General features: G+C 44.2%; 1 protein-coding gene across 10 annotated transcripts in view; it reads left to right on the top strand.

Annotated features, from left to right (window-relative positions):
- FoxP (forkhead box P) overlaps positions 1 to 18,880 on the top strand; it is a 210,710-nt gene that overhangs the window by 104,279 nt on the left and 87,551 nt on the right. For 9 of the 10 annotated variants that reach the window (XM_043427806.1, XM_043427808.1, XM_043427805.1 and 6 more), the window contains one exon: positions 13,135 to 13,272. The exons of the other annotated variant lie outside the window; for it this stretch is intronic. In XM_043427806.1, the coding sequence (XP_043283741.1) occupies positions 13,135 to 13,272 (138 nt within the window). The remainder of the gene's footprint in view (positions 1 to 13,134; positions 13,273 to 18,880) is intronic. 10 annotated transcript variants of the gene reach the window in all.

Raw genomic sequence — 18,880 nt, 5'->3', positions numbered from 1 at the left:
AACGCTGATTTAGATGATCAGATGAGCGTCGATAAAATCGAATCCCAATGAATTCAAGTCAAATTAATCGACTCTTTAAACTCTCGCGGTCAACTTTTGACTCGAAAATTCTTCAATATCGACCAATCGCTCAGGAGAGAATAGAACGCTATGAAAATATCAGAAAGTCGTATACAACACGAAACGAGCTATTCGCACACATTTTTTAGAGTCGCACCGTCTCAAGACGTACAATTTACAAAAGAGCATTAAAGTCTACGCTCGTGCCATCTATTACTCTATTCACGTGTATATAAAAAAGTATATAGTCGTATAGCGAAGAAGGAAGAGCAAGCGAGCTGTTCGTATTGTGAGGTCGAGGAGAGGGGAGTACGAGGATATACGACTGGTTCGAATGCGAAATGGTTGGAGGACATATTAGCTCGACTTAAGGCGCGCCATAATGATCCTCGCAGGCTGCCTCAACGAAACCATCTCATTCGCGGTTTCCTTCTTCAACCGTCTTCTCACTTTGTTCCCATGACACTTCTATACACGTATATAAATATATATGTGGGTATACGAATTCAAGTATAGATATAGATTGTGCTAGGAGAGTCTACGAGGGCGGAGAGGGGAGGGTTGCCAAAGGCAGTCAAGCGAAAATAAGTGCGACTTCGAGCCACCACTGCTCATTGTGAGCTTCGCAATAGAAGCTTCTTTTTGCTCTCTCTCACTCTCTCTCTCCTATTACTTCCTTCCTCTATCTCCTTACTAGTAAAATTCTCCAGCATGGTCCACAAGGTGACTGCGGCTGCGGAGTATAAAATAATGTCTGATGGTTGGAAACAAGAACGAAGAAGCGAAACGAAGGATGTGGGATTTCTCTCCGACCGTGGCAGGAAAAAAAGAGACGGCGAGAAAGAGATCTTGAAGAAAATGGGGGAGCTCTAAAATCGGCATCAAACGCCACATCGGGGCCACGAGCAGAAAACCCCTCCCTGCATTCATATATATAACTACCACAAATTTTTATTCATTGACACACTACACGCTCGAGCACCCTCGTCTCCTTCACTAGGAAACTTTGCAGTCCGGAAAAAAGGCTGCGCGAGCCTTCGAGATCTTCTTCATCTTCATTGATCTTCATCCCCCTTCGTTCTCATTATTTCACTCCGATATAACGCTCTGGAGCCCTTCAGATAGAGAGCCTTACAAATAACAGTAAGCAAATGATATTCTATCGACGAATTACATTATTTATTGAACGACGTTAGCTAAGACAGTCCATCCAACTGTTCTTCGTTCGGCAGTGGAAACCAATTGCTGTATTCCAGAAACACTGATAAAAAAAATTGTCGATTCGACAGCAATTGATGTCATTGGAAGAGTTTTCTTTATTTAACTGCAATGTTTCAACGAATCTGCAGTTTGATCTAAAACTATTTTGTTCGTTTAATCATTTTTAACCTTGTGATTATTATATATTTTATTGGCACCCCGTAATCCCATATTTCGTTGTTCCAATAACTTTTTTTTCTTAGTGTAGTTGATAAACATTTCCCAGGACAGGGATTGAGCTGTACAGTAGTACTCGCCGGGATACAGTAAAACAAAATATACAAAAATAGAGCGCGACGTTACCAAGAACGTCGAAAATTTGGGTGAGCTCATAAATCACCGAGCTTTACTCTTCTTCGAGTCCGAGGGTATTCATCTCTCGAACACATGTCCGTTGACCGGTGAAACTCCCCCGAAACGTGCGCCGAACCTCCATCTATATTTTTCAGACACTTATGCCCCTCTCGGAGCTCGGCGAGAGGAATGAACTCGGTTCCTATGTAGCACGTTAGGAAAGCGCCTGGTCCTTTCGTCTTTATTTACTTGATGTGGTGAGCAAGTGTGCCTGTATCAGATATATGTGTGCATAGACAGATAAATGTGATAACTATACATGTATATATCGGAGAAAACCTGGAAGCTGACCGTTCTCACAGTAAATACGTCCGCTGAGTTGCAACTTTCTTTTTTTTCCTAATCCAAAAGCTCTCACGCCTTTTCTGCGTACCGCAGAGAACGAAATCCACCCTTGGGTATTTGCACGGAAACGCGCGCCTCTTCTCCTGCGACCGGGACGATAAATTTCGATGGAATTTATGAAGACGCGTTGAGCGATATTGATCTCTATCGCACGTTCATCGTGCACCACCTTAAATCCATGTTATTCTTGCAGAATTATTCATTCTTAAGCCCTTATCCATTTTCGTTTTGGAGTCATTCGTCGGGAATGAATATTTTTCGGATAACAGAAATGTCAAATTTGATCGAAAATTTATCAGAGCTTGGTTATGTATTTTTGAAAAATAACGAGATTTTAAAAAAAGCTTGTCTATTTACATCCATCATGAAAATTGTTATAAAAATATTCCGAATTTTCTCATTTAAAATAAAGCGGCGATGTACTTTATCTCATTAAATATCAAGACAGTAAAATGTCGATGTTACCGATTTGTAGAACGGGTCATGGATAATTAATAGCAGCAGGGAAGCTATCGAATAGATGGATTGGCAAATTGACTGCTATTGAGTTATTGTAATCCTATTTTCACGTTGTTTTTTTAAGCAGCAAAGCCGAGAGAGAAAGGCGTAAAATGTCCATAGGGGGATGATTGGCAGGTTGGTCATACATCATTCTTCGTGTTTTCAATGGTGCAATTCGCCCGTACTCCGCAGTGGACATCAGAACCCCGGCGATATCGCATGAATAATTCTATACTATCCACATACCGGACCCGGTACTCACACACTATTGTGATATCATCGAAAACGAAGAGAATGTATATTTGCATGAGAAAGAGAGAGGGAGGCAGCGAGAGAGAGAGAGAGAGAGAGAGAGGGGCCGCGGAATAACTTCGTTCTCTGGGTGCAGCGTTGCTGCGGTCGCAAAGCAACCCCCTCCCCTCGATACCCAAACCCCCGTATCGATATCTCCATTGTGGATCCTGAATGCACTCGAAATACCCCAAACCGTGACTCCGGTGATCTGGTGCAATTTCGAGCGTTTTGCTTTATTCGCTCCATTCGTTTTTGTTAGTCTTGTTAATCCCCGTACGTCGACAAATTGAATAGTTATTATGTCCCATGAAAAAATTCGCCGTTGAATCCAGCACGACGAGTGAGTTATGCCAACACGTATGAAATTTTGTTTGTCACGAATTTCGAAGCAGATGGAGAGTTTTCGTTGACAAAGTGATGAACAATCGAAACAAATTGGGCATGCTTCCTAACGAGTACAGTTTTATTATTTATTCATACGAAAGTATGTATTCACAGACGGAGAATCTAACAGCGTGGTAAAGATTTTCTTCGGTGCGTCGTTAAATCCCCGTAAACCTCTTAAGCTTAACGATCCAAGCGTCCAGCCAAAAGTCACCTTATGGCTAGCTAGCGGAGAGACCAAGCGGAAAAGAGAGACAAGTGGTGGGGGTAGAAAGAGATAGAGAAAGAGAATAAGAGTCGAGAGAGCATTAGCAAAACCGAGCGCACCTTTTCGGCGGCCAATTATAGAAGATTCTCGCAATAATCCTATTATCCACATTAGCTCATTATTACATGAATGTGGCCTCAAGCTTATCAAGCGTTTATTCCTCGCTCGTATGTCTTCAATAATCTTGCCTCGAGAATCGTCCTAAGAGCAGCCACTCGCGAACCTGTACCAGCACTTTAAAGGCCTGTCGAATTCCCCAAATTTTCATCTCAACTTACGATTACATTCCAATAACCCGCGGATCGAACGTCGTTGGCTCCTCATTTAAGCTCCTAAGCTTCCATACGATTCTCCCATATTAGTGGGTCTTTTTTACTCGTGTATATAAGATCATTAAAACCGTTTAATTATTCATGGCATTCCATCTAATTTACCTCGAATCCCTGAAAATCGATAAAATAACGAGCGCCAGTGTCTGATTTATTCGTTCCAAGTATGCGCAGACTTGGCATGCAGCAGTGGGACTGGAATGATCGAGTACAAAGATTTCAATCCAACTCTTTTCTCTCCCCCTTCGAAAGAACTTCCGAAAGATTTCTCCTCAGATGCTTGACCGTTTTTAGCAAAGGATCAGACAATCTATGTATCCGAATAAACGTGCTTTTATAGCAACACGAAATTGAGTCCTTATCTGTTTCATTCGTAGATTTTATTCGGATCGTAGAGGATCGAGGGCGAGCCATAAACGCGAAGCGATTCTCGTACAGTAGGCGAGCCTACGTGTATTTACTTCTGGCCATTGGAGCGCCCTATTGGGACGAGGTGAAAAGCCAAGCAAAAGAGCAGCTTCCACGTTGTCGCGTGTGAGTGTCAGGGTTGCTCAGAGGCAGAAGATCCCGACGTCTACACCTCTGTTGTCAGCTAATGCCGGGCCATTGGGCAAAGGGTCGAAATCTCCTGCTCGTGGAAGAGCGAGTCCCGGGTGCTCGCATGAGAATCTAAAAAACGAAGGAGGCGAGAGAGGAAAGCCCGAAAACAGCCGCAGGAAAAACCTGAGGGAGAAAAAGGCAGGGCTAGAAAAAAGTGAGCAACACTGAACTCAGGCGATCCGGGCATGTGCGAGTATTAAAGGACTCCGGCTGACCACGTTCCAGATCAGAAACAGCGCAACAACCACCCTTCCCTTCTAACAATAGTAACAGCCACCGAAGAATTGCCGCGGAAGAAGCGCCCTCCCTGTCTCATGGCGATCGCCCCAAATGCACGAAGGGCGACTATCGCTTGACGACAATCCCGCCAAATCTCTTCCACTATAAACGGCTAAACAAAGAGGTCCATTCTTTATGGGGCGGCAATCCAAGGACGCTGGACAACGATCCAAATCCAAGTGAAGCCGAAACCCTCCTTACTAGCCTACGAGAACATCAACGAGCAGGCCCTTCGAGACGCCGACCACTCCTCTCTCAAATCCAAAGGGTGCGATCAGGGGTCGCCTCTACCCATACCCTTATCGGCCTCTGTCCACCACTTGTACGATCATTCATTCGGATTTCTTTCCCGCTTTAGCAACGAGTCGAACGACCGTGACTATTGACGATTGAGCCGACAGCACGCTTGATGAGACATGTCATCAACTCCGCTCTGAAAGATAGTGGGCTTCGATTCAGATGGTACTAAAAGGCTGATACAGATGACCAAGCTTCGAAGCTACTTTCAAGGAAGGAAGATTTTGTTGTTCGCTTTTTCTTCGATTGATACGGATCTACTTTTTTTGTGACAGCGCTTTTTAAATCCTGTCACAAAAACATTGAGAAAATGTGATCAACCAGCAGCCTGATTGGTGTCGATTCGCCGTCTGCGTGTCAAGTCTAATCTCCACGAAATATGATTCCACGAAAATCAACGGTTTCCAAAGTATTTTCGATGTCGATTATTCACCCGGAGTCCTTATCACATTTTCCATTCGTTACTTCCCATAAATTTCAATCGGCAATAGACGGTGTGAAAGCTGCCGCGAGATTTGAGGGATGTTAAATCCGTGATAAGTGACAGGATTGGAACAGAAGCTGGATGAGCGTCGTCGTTCCAGGGTTGAAATTTAGGAGTGTAAGTGTATTCGTTGTTTCGAGAATGGCGCGGCGCGCATCGCTAAGGTATCGAAGAGAAGCCAAATAAACTTTTTTTCTCTTTTCTCAGCGATTCCTTTTACTTTCTCAATTCTTGGCTACCCACGCCTCGATAATAAAAGGAGGCAGATTAATGCCTTCGGTCTTGAATCCAATCAGCATTACTCCGACAATAGTCCGCCAGCCAATGCTCTTCGGAGCTCGTTGAGGGGAAGGAGACGCGGTGCCATGCGATCTGATATTATCAACAGAGTGAGTCTGGCACTGCCTCTTCCCCTTTTGTCACCCTCCGGGTTAACCGATTTTTCCAAGCCTCTGTATATACAACTGTATACATGTATGCACACATTTTTCTGTGTCGCGATGTCTTCGTCACAGCTCGTAGAGCTTCTGCCCCTCGCGGAATCGCTATTCTCAGGCCCCTGCCCCTGCCCCCGACCAAACTCAACGAGACTTTCCTTCTTAATTCCAGGGGCTGATTCGATGATCAGTATGCTAACAAGAGAGAATGCAAAAATTCTCACTCACTCATCCCCCATTCTCGCTATCTCCACTCCCATTCCCTCTTCTTTCACCTCCTCAATTTCGCGTTCCTTCTCGGATCATGGCTTCCGCATAAAACCAAATTAACGCCCAGCTTATACGCGCCCGTGATACGACTACCAACACACTCAACGTCAATGTTGTAATGTCCCAGCAGGCACGAGACGCCCATTAGCCATCCATTTCCGCAGCATGAAAAATCATCCCTGATTGCCATCTAAGCACTAAGCAGTCAAGAACTCACACTCCGCTGATTCCCCTCTCAATCCCCTTTTTCCAAACTCTGCGCCACCACCGACAGATAAATTCGAATCTCTCGCGTTAAACGAAACAAAGATGTGATGATTAATGAACTTTGAGGAGGTGCCAGAACTTTTTTACGTTCTTTTCTTCCGGTATTATTCGTAGATTTTCAATAAACTCAATTTTTTTTATTCCCTCGCCCCCAAACGTCACCAATATTTTTTCTTCATCTCCACTAATTGATTATAAACGACACTAAAAACTTTCCTCCTCAAAAGCCAGTCAGAGTGATTCCTCGCTGTCACTTTAGCACGTAACAGGACACTTGATTTCTGGCGTGTTTGGCAACGAGTGAACGCAACCAACTAACAAACAAGTTCCGACGTATCGAAATATTTGTTTCAAGGAAAGTAAGTGTAGAAAAAATGATTTTTTTTTATTTTTTTTTTTTATTAATCACAGTATACAAATTGATATCGCCCCAGAGGAAGATGTGGTGCAAAAAGGAACGTAAGATTAAGGCTGCAGCATATCCAACGGATGACATGATATAAGTCTGTGGTTTGGGATACCACAAGGGAAGGCCGGACATTAAGCGGAACCGTATATAAAGGAAATTTTGCAAATGTGTGCCCGCGTGTGTGTTTTACGAGGTTCCAATGCGATGATAATGCGATGAAAGATGCGAAAGCGGTTCGTCCATGCTCGAAGAGAGCGTGTAACCGAGCGTCCGCTCAGGTCAGATTCTCAGCTCTGACCATCCAAGCCTTTTCGTTGTCCACACTGGCCCTCTGCGATCTTTCACATTTTCCTCGTCTTTCCCCCAAACCTCGACACGTCAACTATCCGAATCGTCGTTTCTCTCCGCTAAATATACGACCACACTTTGTTGGCTCGCCCATAATATATCAATTCGGTATATTCTAATGTCCGGCAGTTAATATTCAAAAAGTGCTAACCCAACGAAAACCCAAACGTTTATGGGTGGAGAGACGTACCTTATTCTGCTATTACTCGCTCCCTTGGTATTTTGGACCGATGACAACTTATTCCGGGTCATGGTTTTTCGGCCCAAGCTCCAATGGCTTCGTAAGCAATTGCAATACGAGTTGTAAACGAAAAAATGGCGGTCTGCTGCAAAAATTATAATAAAATTAATACTGAAAACAATGTTCAGTTAGTTTATTGAATCCAATCATCCGAGCGTAAAACAAAAATCTCTTTGATCAAAACTCGGATGTAGAAGAGCCGAAACTGGTAGTACCACTTTCGTGGGGATTAAAACCTTTCTCGAGTTGGTCCACATAAAAACATGATTAGAACGGCTGGTTTGGGCTCCTGGGAAAAAATATTCCCTGCAGGCATAGTAAAAATCCCTCAATTAGACGGGGGTAGGAGCGAGTGTCTGACCTTCCGAAGATTCCGGAGCTTCAAAACAAAAAATCCATAAACTACATGCACAAAGGCTGAGACAAGTGTACACACATTATACAATTTTAGGGTAAAGGACAAAAGGGTTAGAAAAAGTTTTCCTTGGAGGGAACGGAAGGGTAGTTGGGTCCAGGGCTCCGGGAAGCCTCGTGACCACACGGGGTATATTTATCGAAAAAGTTCGTGGATTAAGTGAATTTTGGAAATAGTTGCCGTTTCTTTTTGGTCGAAAAATACAAACTATAAGTGGTGTTTTTCGTTGAAGAGAACTGAGCCTTGGTCCCATCCTCGTCCTGGCGAAAAGCACTCACGTCATCTCCAAATTTTGTGAAACATTATCCACCCTCGTGGCTCGATGCTCGTCCAATGCGTGTGGACGTTAGGGAATGGTGAATAAATAGAAAAAATGGTTGGAGTCAACGAGGCGAGGGCAAAAATAGGGGCGGACAGGGAAGGGAGTGATTACCGAGTAAAAAAGAGGTAAATTAATCCGATAATAAGTTGGAGAGCGGTTAGCCAGGTTGAATTAATTATAAAATGCATCCTCGGACGATTGGACACCGAGGCTTGTATACAGACATATAATCCATCATATACACATATATAGAAAAATTTGAGTATATAAGCAAGTTGGAGTTATAATTGCCGAAGCCATGGTGCGCCGGGATCGTCCAGAAAATCCACATCTTTCTGGCTCCCCGAGCTCCGCATGGCCCGTTTATCTCTCAGGTTTTTTCCGCATGCCTTCTTTTCATCCCCATCTCCCTTTTTATCCTCTTGGAACTTTCGGGGATGCGCGAGGCTTTTTTTAACGGTTAAAACAAAAGTCTCTCGGGCTCCAAGGGTGAGAGGGGGCTTGAAAAACTATTAAAAAGCGTGCGTCTAGTCAAATTTTCGGTGTAGTAAATTGCACTGGTGGCTGCACCCTCCTCTTTCTCTTTCTTCTCTCTCTCTCTCTCTCTCTCTCTCTCTCCGCACCGAGGGTGGCATTCCGGGAACGGCCCGAGATCAGTCTTTCTTTTTTCTTTCTCATCTCCCCCACACTTACGGAGCTGTATTTTTGTCTGGTACTCCTTCGAGCATCACACATTTCGTGGACCTGGATGCGCCAGGTTATCGACGATGGTTGCCGTCATCGCAGTCGTGGTTGCCAAAGTTTCCTACTTTTGTTTCAAAATGACTCCTCGCGGATGGAATGTCGGAGCTTTCGCTCTCGTTTCCTCCAAGAAACTTTTACCGAATGTATTGATTTATAAATGTTTGCGTACAAACAAAACTGCTTAATTCAGAATAGCGATTGGCCGCACAGAGGAACATTCGAAGGGCTTCGGTGCTGGCTTTCCCAAATCTCATCAGAGAGCAAGAAACAAAGAGGACAATCCAGAGGGTGCCAAGGATTGTTTTTTTTTTTGCGTTTTTTAATTCCCTCGAGCCATTGCTCACTCGACATCATAGCTGTGTCCTTCCGAACAAACATACACGAATGTACTTAGGTCCGCGTAGTCCTCAGCGCGGTCTGAGATAAAAAATTAGCCGGTAGAGTTGCGAACGTTTCCACCTTAAATCATATATTTATCGCGACATTAATTCAACCCTTTTAGGAGCAACCTCGGAGGCTTTTTTCTCATCCCCTTGGACACTTTTCTCTCCCGTTTACCCGCGGAGTTACGTGCCCCACCTTTCTTCCGTGGCTCCTCGTTAGAAATGTTATACTCCCACCTCGCGTGCAACGCTCTTTTGCGAACACAAAAATATTTATATATATATATATATACGTTCACCCCAAAAGATAGGGTTGAAATCCTCGTTTTCTCTCATTCGGACTTTCTTCCTCGTTCTCTCTTTCTCCCGCTCCTTCCAAATAACCTTTTTCTACGTTTCTTTCTTCCCCTCCCCGCACATCTCTCGGACCATTCATTCCAACCGGGCACCAACCCTCTCCCCGTCCCTCGCTTCTCCTCGAGGCAGGCACGACAGCCCGTTACCTCGCTAATTTCTCAGATTCAAGTATTTTTATGTACCACCCCAGCATCGCCCGACCGCCTCCCCGCATGCTTGGCTCCGCCAACCAGCGAGCATCCGAGCCAACGACTCTCGGAGCTCTCCGCACCGGACAGTTCGCTAAATCCTCTCGTTTATTATTTAGAAAGGGCCGAAAGCTCGTGTGGCTTTTTCTTTTCCTCTTATCGCCGTGTCCATACATATATTTATATACCCGCACCATTCCCACCGAGCGTTTACGTTCACAGCTACTTTTCCTCGTATTAAGTGTATGTTATGCACCTCCACGTGCATACTCCTCTATTTTTATATGTGTATTCAAACGTACGTGAGGCTCTAAACGGGTGTCCGCACCGCCCTCTTTTTTCCCTCAATCTACCCCCGGCATTATCTCTTCTTACGGTTATACGAGAATTGAGTACACCCTTTTCTTCCACTTTAACTTCCTCTGTCGTCGCAACTCCTACCGAGCACTAATAATGAACAACAATGAATAATGTAAACCAGCCCGGCGATATTGCCGCCAGGAAAATGACGGCTCTGATTAAGCAATCAGCTCCGGATATTTGTGTACGAATAACGAAACGAATAAAAGTTCATTAATTATAAGTGAATAACCAACATAAACTTAATCGATCGAACGACCATTTTTCATCGTATTTTCATCGCGCGCGCACACACATTGTTTCGTCGTCGAACGAAGTAATCTCCCGGAGATACCGCGCGATGTATCGAGGACACAAGAAACTCGATAGCCGGGAACACATTGGTCCTACGGCGGTTGTATACACATCAACGACTCCCTCTTGTCCCCGCACAGTGCGGAAAGAGGCGAGTATTGTTTATTAAATAAATAGACGTTGGGTGTACGCGAGCTCTGTGAGTATAAGCCGCCTATGTAGCTTCGGCTTCTGCACTCACACGGGCGCACACATACGCGTTTGTAGATTTATTTGTACACAGTTATGTATATTACGGACATGTGTACGGGCCTATTCAGAGCCGGCTGGGCCTCTATTTTTGACGGTTCGGTTTTGTTGTCATAGGACCGAGGCCGAGCCCCGTTGGTAGGTAACATCGGGTTTCCCCCTTCACTAAAATACCGGACAGTCGTACCGAAATTCTCACATCGTTTTGTTGCCCCGCGTTACTTTTTTCATAACTACCATTCACTTCATATTTATTCTCTTGTGTGTACGACGCTGCATTCTCCGTTGACGAATACCCCTGCTGCAAGCCTGCGAAAAAAATGGACAATGCGATCCCTGGCAAGGCTTAGGATTTGCCTCGATCTTGTACTCACTCAATCGCTCCGTTAGATTCTCCCTACGCAATACCCACGCTGACAGCGGTCCCGGGCAATGGGCTCAGAGTACTTTGTCAGTTTAACTTTGTTCGATAAGCCTTATGGCCCGGCTAAGAGGACGACAAAAATTACGAAAATCATTGAGCATTTTCTTCGGGAAGTTTCCTTGTGATTATTGAAAATAATCACACCGAGCGTTCGGCTCTTTCGAGATATCCGAAGACGAAAATTCCCACGATTCGAGGTCTTGCGCGAGTCACGAAAACATCGACGGGAGTAATTGGAGTATTTATGAAAAATGGGGAAGCCGCTCGGAATTTTCGTCCGTTCCGCTGGAGTCTATTGAAAAAATGGAGCAAAGATCAGTCGAGGAACTGAGATCTCGTTGCCGCGTTACTGTACAAAGCCCGAGGCACCGAGAGCACGTTTCGAAAGGGTGGCGGGGCCGAGAGACAGACGAGTATTGTTGGAGGGAAAAGGAGGAGGACGTCGCGACGCTGACTATGACGCGTGTAAGAAGTATATACGTGAGACAGGAGTAGAAAAGAGGCAGGGAGGGGGCCGAAACGAGAATGAGACAGAAGCAAAGTAACGAGGAGACGAGGAGGGCGGGGGGACTGGAATTGACTCAGCAGCGAGAAAGAGAGAGCGAAAGCCAGCTGTTGGATTCCTCTCTCTCTCTCTCTCTTTCTCTCTTTCGCTCACTCGCTCCTCCGTTCTGTCTCTACGTATATCGAATCGGAGTCGAGGAAAAAAGAGGGTGGGGAAGCGCGGGGCGAAAGAGGGGAAGACTAAAAGCAGGCCTGTTGGTTGGTTTCAACTATATTTGTTTATATTTACACAATAAGCAACAGCGGGGCTCTCTCTCCCGAACGCAACACACCGCAGAAAGAACACAGACTTGCTCGCTTGCGTGCATGCGTGAGAGAGAGAGAGAGAGAGAGAGACGAGCCAAAGATTGCCGCATGGAGTAAACGCGCGGGAGAGCGAGAGAGAAAACGTTGAGCGGGAAGGCACGGTCGCGCTGCTCTCTCTCTCTCTCTCTTTTATTTTCACTCGTACGTATTTACCCCTCGCACATTTAGTTAGTGTTACGTTCAACTTGCTCGCATCAACTCGCTCGACTCTGCTCCTCGTCGGTTCCTTCCTTCGAGCGTTCAAAAAAGCCCATTTTATCAAATTTTCGAAAATTCTGCTCCGAATTTTACCGCTCTTTCCCGCTAACTTGTCACGTGCCACGCGTCGCATGACCAAACGAATCGCACATTTACGGAACGCGCGGTACATACGCGAGTCGTGTTCCGACGCACGTGGACTCTCCATAATTCTTCTCGTACGTATTGCGTATATTTACATTTATTAATGTACAATCGTGCCAGTTTATTTGTCGATTCCTCCGCTTTCGATAGTCTTCAGAAGTTTTGTCGAAATAAAGGTTTTCAATCCTCGACAGGTTGAGTGAAAATTGTGATTAATTTTCGCCTCTTTTAAACGATTTACCACCAGATATTCGTACGATTTTTCGTAATTACGTTCTCGCACGGATCTAACGCTGATTCTCGCTCGCCCGTGCGTCTCTAACACATGGTGTATTCTCTCGTGGTGGACGTTTTTGTTTTTTTTTTTTTCCTTCGAAAGTGAGTTGTTTCACGTGTTCGAACAACATCGTCGGGGAGAAGCTTCTCGGAATATTTGTTTATTCAGTGATTCGGTGAAGTTTGGATAGACGAGAAAATACTCGTTGGTTTTGCCCTCTCGCGGAGATTCGAATCATCGTTCGAAAAAAAGGAAGAAGATGATTTTGTAAAACGTTGGAGAAAAGGCGAACCGTAGTACCAGGAATTACAGTGATTTATCGACGGATTGTGGATACATTTTGATGTGTGTGCGTGTATGTGTACGTGCTCGCTTGAATCGAGTTGAAAAATAATTTAATTTGAAAAAAAAGTATATAAGAGAGGAAACGAGAGGAGTGAGAGAGAGAGAGAGAGAGAGAAAAATGATGGCGTGATTTCCAGGACGATGGCATAATGGATCATGACACGGACGGTGACGGCGCGATCAACTTGTCAACGTCTCAACGACCATCCGCCTCGACCACCCCGAACGGTGATGTGACCACCCCCTACAGCCAAGACCAGCAGGACAACGATCAGGTTCGTATTGTTTTATTGCATTTAAGAAAATAGTAAACGAGGAAAATCGATTTTTGACGACGGAGGGTCATTCCTTGGTCTCAGGTTTTCTCAAACGACCTTCGCGAAAGTCATCGACCACCAGCAATTTTTCCGGGTAGCGAAGCATCGATCACGGAGCCACGTACATTATCGCGCGATCGATTCTCCCATCGCGACAAGCTGAACAAACGCGTCGGAAATAGCATTAGAGAAAAAAGTTCATTGATCCAATGTCAATGAAGTGAAAATGGCGTAGAAACGTATGAGGACCGATAAAAAATGAATAAACAAACGCGCGGAAAAAATGACTCGCCGATAACCGAGCTCCAACATTTTTCGCTTTCGTCGATTCGCCTCTGTCGATCCTGACCGAATAAAAAGTACCGAATAAAGTGGAGCTTTTCCCATACATTCTCTTTCGATTTTACTCCGATTTCCAGCGCCCCCGATACACCATAAAATCGAGCCCTCCGATTTTAAATTCAATCCAAAATCTCCCGGTGGGCGTACCAACTTCTCGTGCTGCTCCATACGCTTCGCGTCTCCTGCCTCAAAGGGCGACTTCATACGACTCCACATACGTATTACATAAATATCCGTATATCTATAGACGAAGTGTACATAAATCGTCGAGGAAAAGTGGCGGCAAGGGAAACAAATGTTTTATGACCCTTAAAGCGTTCTTTTCGACGGCTCGAACACCCTCTCGCTGCGGTCCGAGGTATAGAAAAAAAGGTGTATATTATACGGGCGCACAGGTTACCCGCACCGCAGCAGGGCAACCATGCGTACACTACTTTGCCACCGCACGCTCTGGCACATCTAAATTCATGCATGGGCCCTTCCGTATCGGAACAATCTCTTAGCAAAACTCGTGGCAATTCAAAGTAGAATATTTCCGACGTAAAACAACCCGATCCGTAATCATGATTCGGTACACCAAAAAAGAATGAAAGAGAAATTAGGAAAGCTCGAAAAACGACGCAGCGATCGTTGAATCAACGTGGAATATTCCCTGTCGCTCAAAAACAAATATCCATGCCCTGACGACTATTAAGTAACGTCCGGAAACGAAGTGTTCAAATGAAAAAAAAAACTTTAGCTGATCGATCGAATCACGGATCAAAGATTGATTTTTAAGGGAGAAGGATTCAGCCTGAAGTCTCCCGTATGGCGACGAATGCAGTGAGAAAATAAGAACCGGGTGAAGCTCTTTTGTTAAGAACGCGTGCACACCTACACCGCCCTTCGTATATTTATACATAAAGTTTAGTTTGCATTTGAAACAGCGTGCGAAGCAATACGCGAAATACACAGTATTGTCTGACGTGTGTCAGGAGTCACAAAGATCTCGTATACGTGCAAAATAGTGAGGATATAAAGCAGTGAAAGGAGATTTAGTGAGGCATACATTTGGAGGACTGGATAGAACAATGGATCCTTCAATGTATCGTATCCACACGTTTTCATTGAGAAGTATAAAAGAGTGAATTTTGGATTTTCAGCGACGTTATGACCTGAAAAACTCCATGTTGAATTAAAGCTCCCGAGACCTTGGGTTTTTTATCCACCGAAATGGACGCACCACCCTTTTCGAATGCACTTCAATTATTTGGAACACGGCTCTCCGGAGCTCTTGGAAACATTGATACCGTCTAAATAGGCTACTGGATTGATATAAAAATCTTGAAACCAAATGAATTAGGCTAGTGAGATATGAATTATTCTGACACTTGAATTACGTCTACGATACTTGGCTGACGTCACAAAGACTATTGTAAATCAATTCTTGTCGACTATCGAGTCTGGTAAACCTTCATTTTCTCGTAATTTATTACGAGTTTCAATACCATTTGATTTTTTTTTAAATATATATCATGAGAGTACAATGCCTCGAAAAATAGTATATTAAATTACATAACGATTGGACAAAATATACATTCATAATCAATGGCTCGATTTTCGGTGTCGCAATTGGTGGTGAATCGTGCCTGCCTCCTCATTTCCTCATTGTCGAAACTTTTCGTGGATCCTTCAATCGCTTAATATTTGTCTTAATCACTGTCGTTGAGATAAAAAGGAATTGAGAGGGTGGGAAAATGAATGGAGGAAGAAAGACGAGGCTCGGGGTAGAAACCTCAAATTCTTAAATTCTAGTGTGTTTTTCCAACTCTGTCAGTGCACTTTCTTCCTCATCCTCTGTCTCTTTCCTTCTGATTCTCTCAATCTTGAAGTGAAAACTTGCCCCCGAGCCTCCGGTGTACATACACAGAGTACAGGCCAAGTTTCTCTAGCTATCGTCAACGTCGTTGTTCCTCGGTTTCTTGGACCGCGTTGTACATCGGTGTATGTGTGTAGTACACGTCTTGGAACAGAGTTACGAGAAGCGAACACACGATCAAAGTCCCGCGGCGACGTTGGCCCGACACTGTTTATAATTTAAGGAGATCCACCGCGTGTCTCGACTCCAATCTCTCCCGTTCTCGCTCCTCCTCCCGCGCACGACGACGCTTTTCGCTCCCGCGGAGGGTGACTGCCGAGGCTTCTGTCGCAAAGGTTATATAACCCTCGTTTCATGGAGAGAAAACCTCGAGAGACGTGAGAAACGAAAGTCAGACTCGCTCCTTTAGCTGTATACGTATGCTGATGCGCGCGGGAAAAGAGAAAGAGAAAATCGGGGGAACGAGAAACTTGAATTTTGCTTGAGAAAACCCCTAAAAATTAACGCATCATTAGTCACCCACATTTTTCCAGCGAACGTGTCCCAGTTTCGTGAAAAATCATTTCAAATTCTGAATAATTGTAGTCACCAAAATAAATCAAACGGCGCACTTTGGAATATCTCCTCGAAGAACTTTTAATTGCTGAGAAAAAATAATTCTCGGTTGAATTTCAAGATCAATTAATCTCGCAGCGTCATCAATCACGCCGTGAAACCCGAATTTCGGTTTTTAACAATTTTCCTTACAGCGACTCTCAATCGAGAAAAAAGGCCGCAAAGTTTAGCCTAAAAAGTACTCTCGTGAGAGATTAAATCTTGCGTCTCTTTGCCGAATGCCCGAAATTGAGCGAAAGTATCGACGGTTCGAGTTCTCCCTTGAAAATGCAAAGAAGATCCTTCATCAAGGGGTGTAATATAAGCGAGGAGGAGGAACAGCAGAGAATTGTATATAGAGAAGAGAAGAAACGAAAATGAAGTCTCGGGATAAAAGACAAGCGAATTCTCACCTTTTCGCGAGCCCTTTTGGCGCCTCTTCCACACCACCCCTCACGACACCCTCAAAATCGCAAATTGCAGATAGTCTATGTCCTTTCCAATCAACCGACCGAGGAGCTCTCTTACGATGGTTTTACCGTCCATCCGCGCGACTTTCCCCTTTCTCTCTCTCTCTCTCTCTCTCTCTTTCCTTGATCACCCAACCACTTTCTCCATCCCCTTGAAGCATCCTCAGCCCCTTCGTTCTACTCAACCCCTGAAAACTCTGGCTGCTCGTTTCGAAATCTCCTTCTCTCTCAAATATCCAAAGTCTTTCGTATATATATATGACGAGAGAGGGTAAAAAAACACTCTCGCCTCCGCGCATAACACACTTCGCTATGAATATCGATGCCCTCTCCGCGGGATCTCATTCCTCCTGGCACATTCGTGAACGGCAAAAAGTTACGAGAAACTCTTCTAATCCCTTCCTCACCCTGCCTCTCTCTCTTCTTCGCTCTCGACGCCAAAGTCATTTATCCCTCGCCATCAGGCTTCGTAATTGAAAGAATTCCAACGATTTTTTTCAATGTTCCATAATCAGAGCCAACAATCTGTACTCTGGATATATACAAAATCGAGCAGTTGACTCCTGAGACATAAAAGTTATAGGATCATCCCACGTGTCACATTCGCTCCCTCTGTTCCATTAATCAAATAAAATAATGCGAAACTTTGCAGTGTTTCATCGATCGACATTAAATACTGATAGAAATTGATAATCAACGATATTCGTTCGTGAGCTCAAGAGACACATTCGACTCTTTTTCTCCGATTAAAAAGCTGTTCGTTCATTTTTCAGTCATTAAAAAGACGGTAAACGAATGGTTTCGTACGCCAATTGATAATAATCAATCTTCCAGCCTTCGTTGCTTTCCTAATTTTTGTTTCACGCAATACGAACTTTTGCATCAGTGAGCCAGTCCTATAATTGTTGTTTGAAGGTGAATAAAAACTGGAAATAAATGAAGCAGGAAAGTTTTGAAAAGATTTTTGAGTTCAGCAGATCCCAGCTGTGGTAACATGTCGTTGCGCGTCTTACACCACCGAAGGAATAAAACTTTGACGCCATCGATCACGAGCTATTTCAAATTAAAACGATACACACGACTGTTGAAATAATTTTGTTACGTACATTTTAGGAATACAGAAGGTGGCGTGACTCAATGCTTTGCTAATTATCGACGTGCGTACATTTGTGTGCCAGGCTCTATCGCTCGTCCCATATTTATGTGTTGATCGTTATTCCGTTTTTGTACAGATGATTGGCATCAGTCTGAATAATCAACGAAAACATACCCGAAATTTCGCTCCCGACAGCGTCACAATAACCGATCAAACGGGCACATCCGCGCACTCGCTTTGAAGTACGAATTTTACGAAACTAAAACAACTGTGCAAACACCAATTAACGCCTCCTTGAAAGAAAAAAAACAAAACATCCTGCCCCATTTCCCGACCGACTATTCGGTCTCATGGATCAATCAACAAATATTTTTTGGTTAATAATTATTGAAAAATCTCACATTGATATTCGAAAAAAAAATTCAAACGAAATTTAAAGAAACACTATAAAATAGAAGTCACCATTCGCATAAAGACCAAAATGCACGAGCGATGGGATCGGGAAATTCAAGCAGAAATCGCAGGTAACAAGCCTCGCCTAGGAAACAGTAATTTTCACTGATAGAAAAGGGACTTTGCGAGTTCAGTCTGAATAATTAAAGCTTCGAAACCTCATGACCGTGTACTTAAATCGAATCGAGAAATTCTGGAGCTCCGTCTTGCCAATGCTGGTCTCCTTGCATTACACACGATCTTCCGGCTTCGATTTCCCTTTCCTTACAGAACTTAGGGGCTATTCACTTACACATTAACACACGCCCATATACGCGAGTACACATGGCTACAAAAGTATAATACTATTCTGTACACACGAAGAACAAGACGCCGTTGGTGAGAGTGCTGTGTGTAGGTCGATTACGTTCCATTATTCACGCTCCAACTTCGTGCCGTTGAGTGTGCGATACACCCGTTTGGAAATCTCGTGATGGTAGACGATTTCAGTGTTTAGCGATACAATGATGATTTCACCTCCACTCTCGCGTGATACAGATATCCAGGCTACCAGTTAGAATCGCCTTTTCCCAAGCCCCTGCTCCGGGCTCTGTGCAAATACATGTGCATATTCATTTATTGAAGACTCACCATGATTGTTTGTAACACTATGAAATCTCCGATAACTATACTTCGCCTGTAAGTTCCTGATATTCAATCGAATGTTGATTATACATCGAACTCGATTAAATATTAAGCTCGAATTGCTCGGTG

The sequence above is a fragment of the Venturia canescens genome, chromosome 9, assembly GCF_019457755.1.
Source record: "Venturia canescens isolate UGA chromosome 9, ASM1945775v1, whole genome shotgun sequence".
Lineage (NCBI taxonomy): Eukaryota > Metazoa > Arthropoda > Insecta > Hymenoptera > Ichneumonidae > Venturia > Venturia canescens.
Note: the sequence above shows the minus strand (reverse complement) of the source record. Positions and strands in the feature narration are given on the sequence as shown.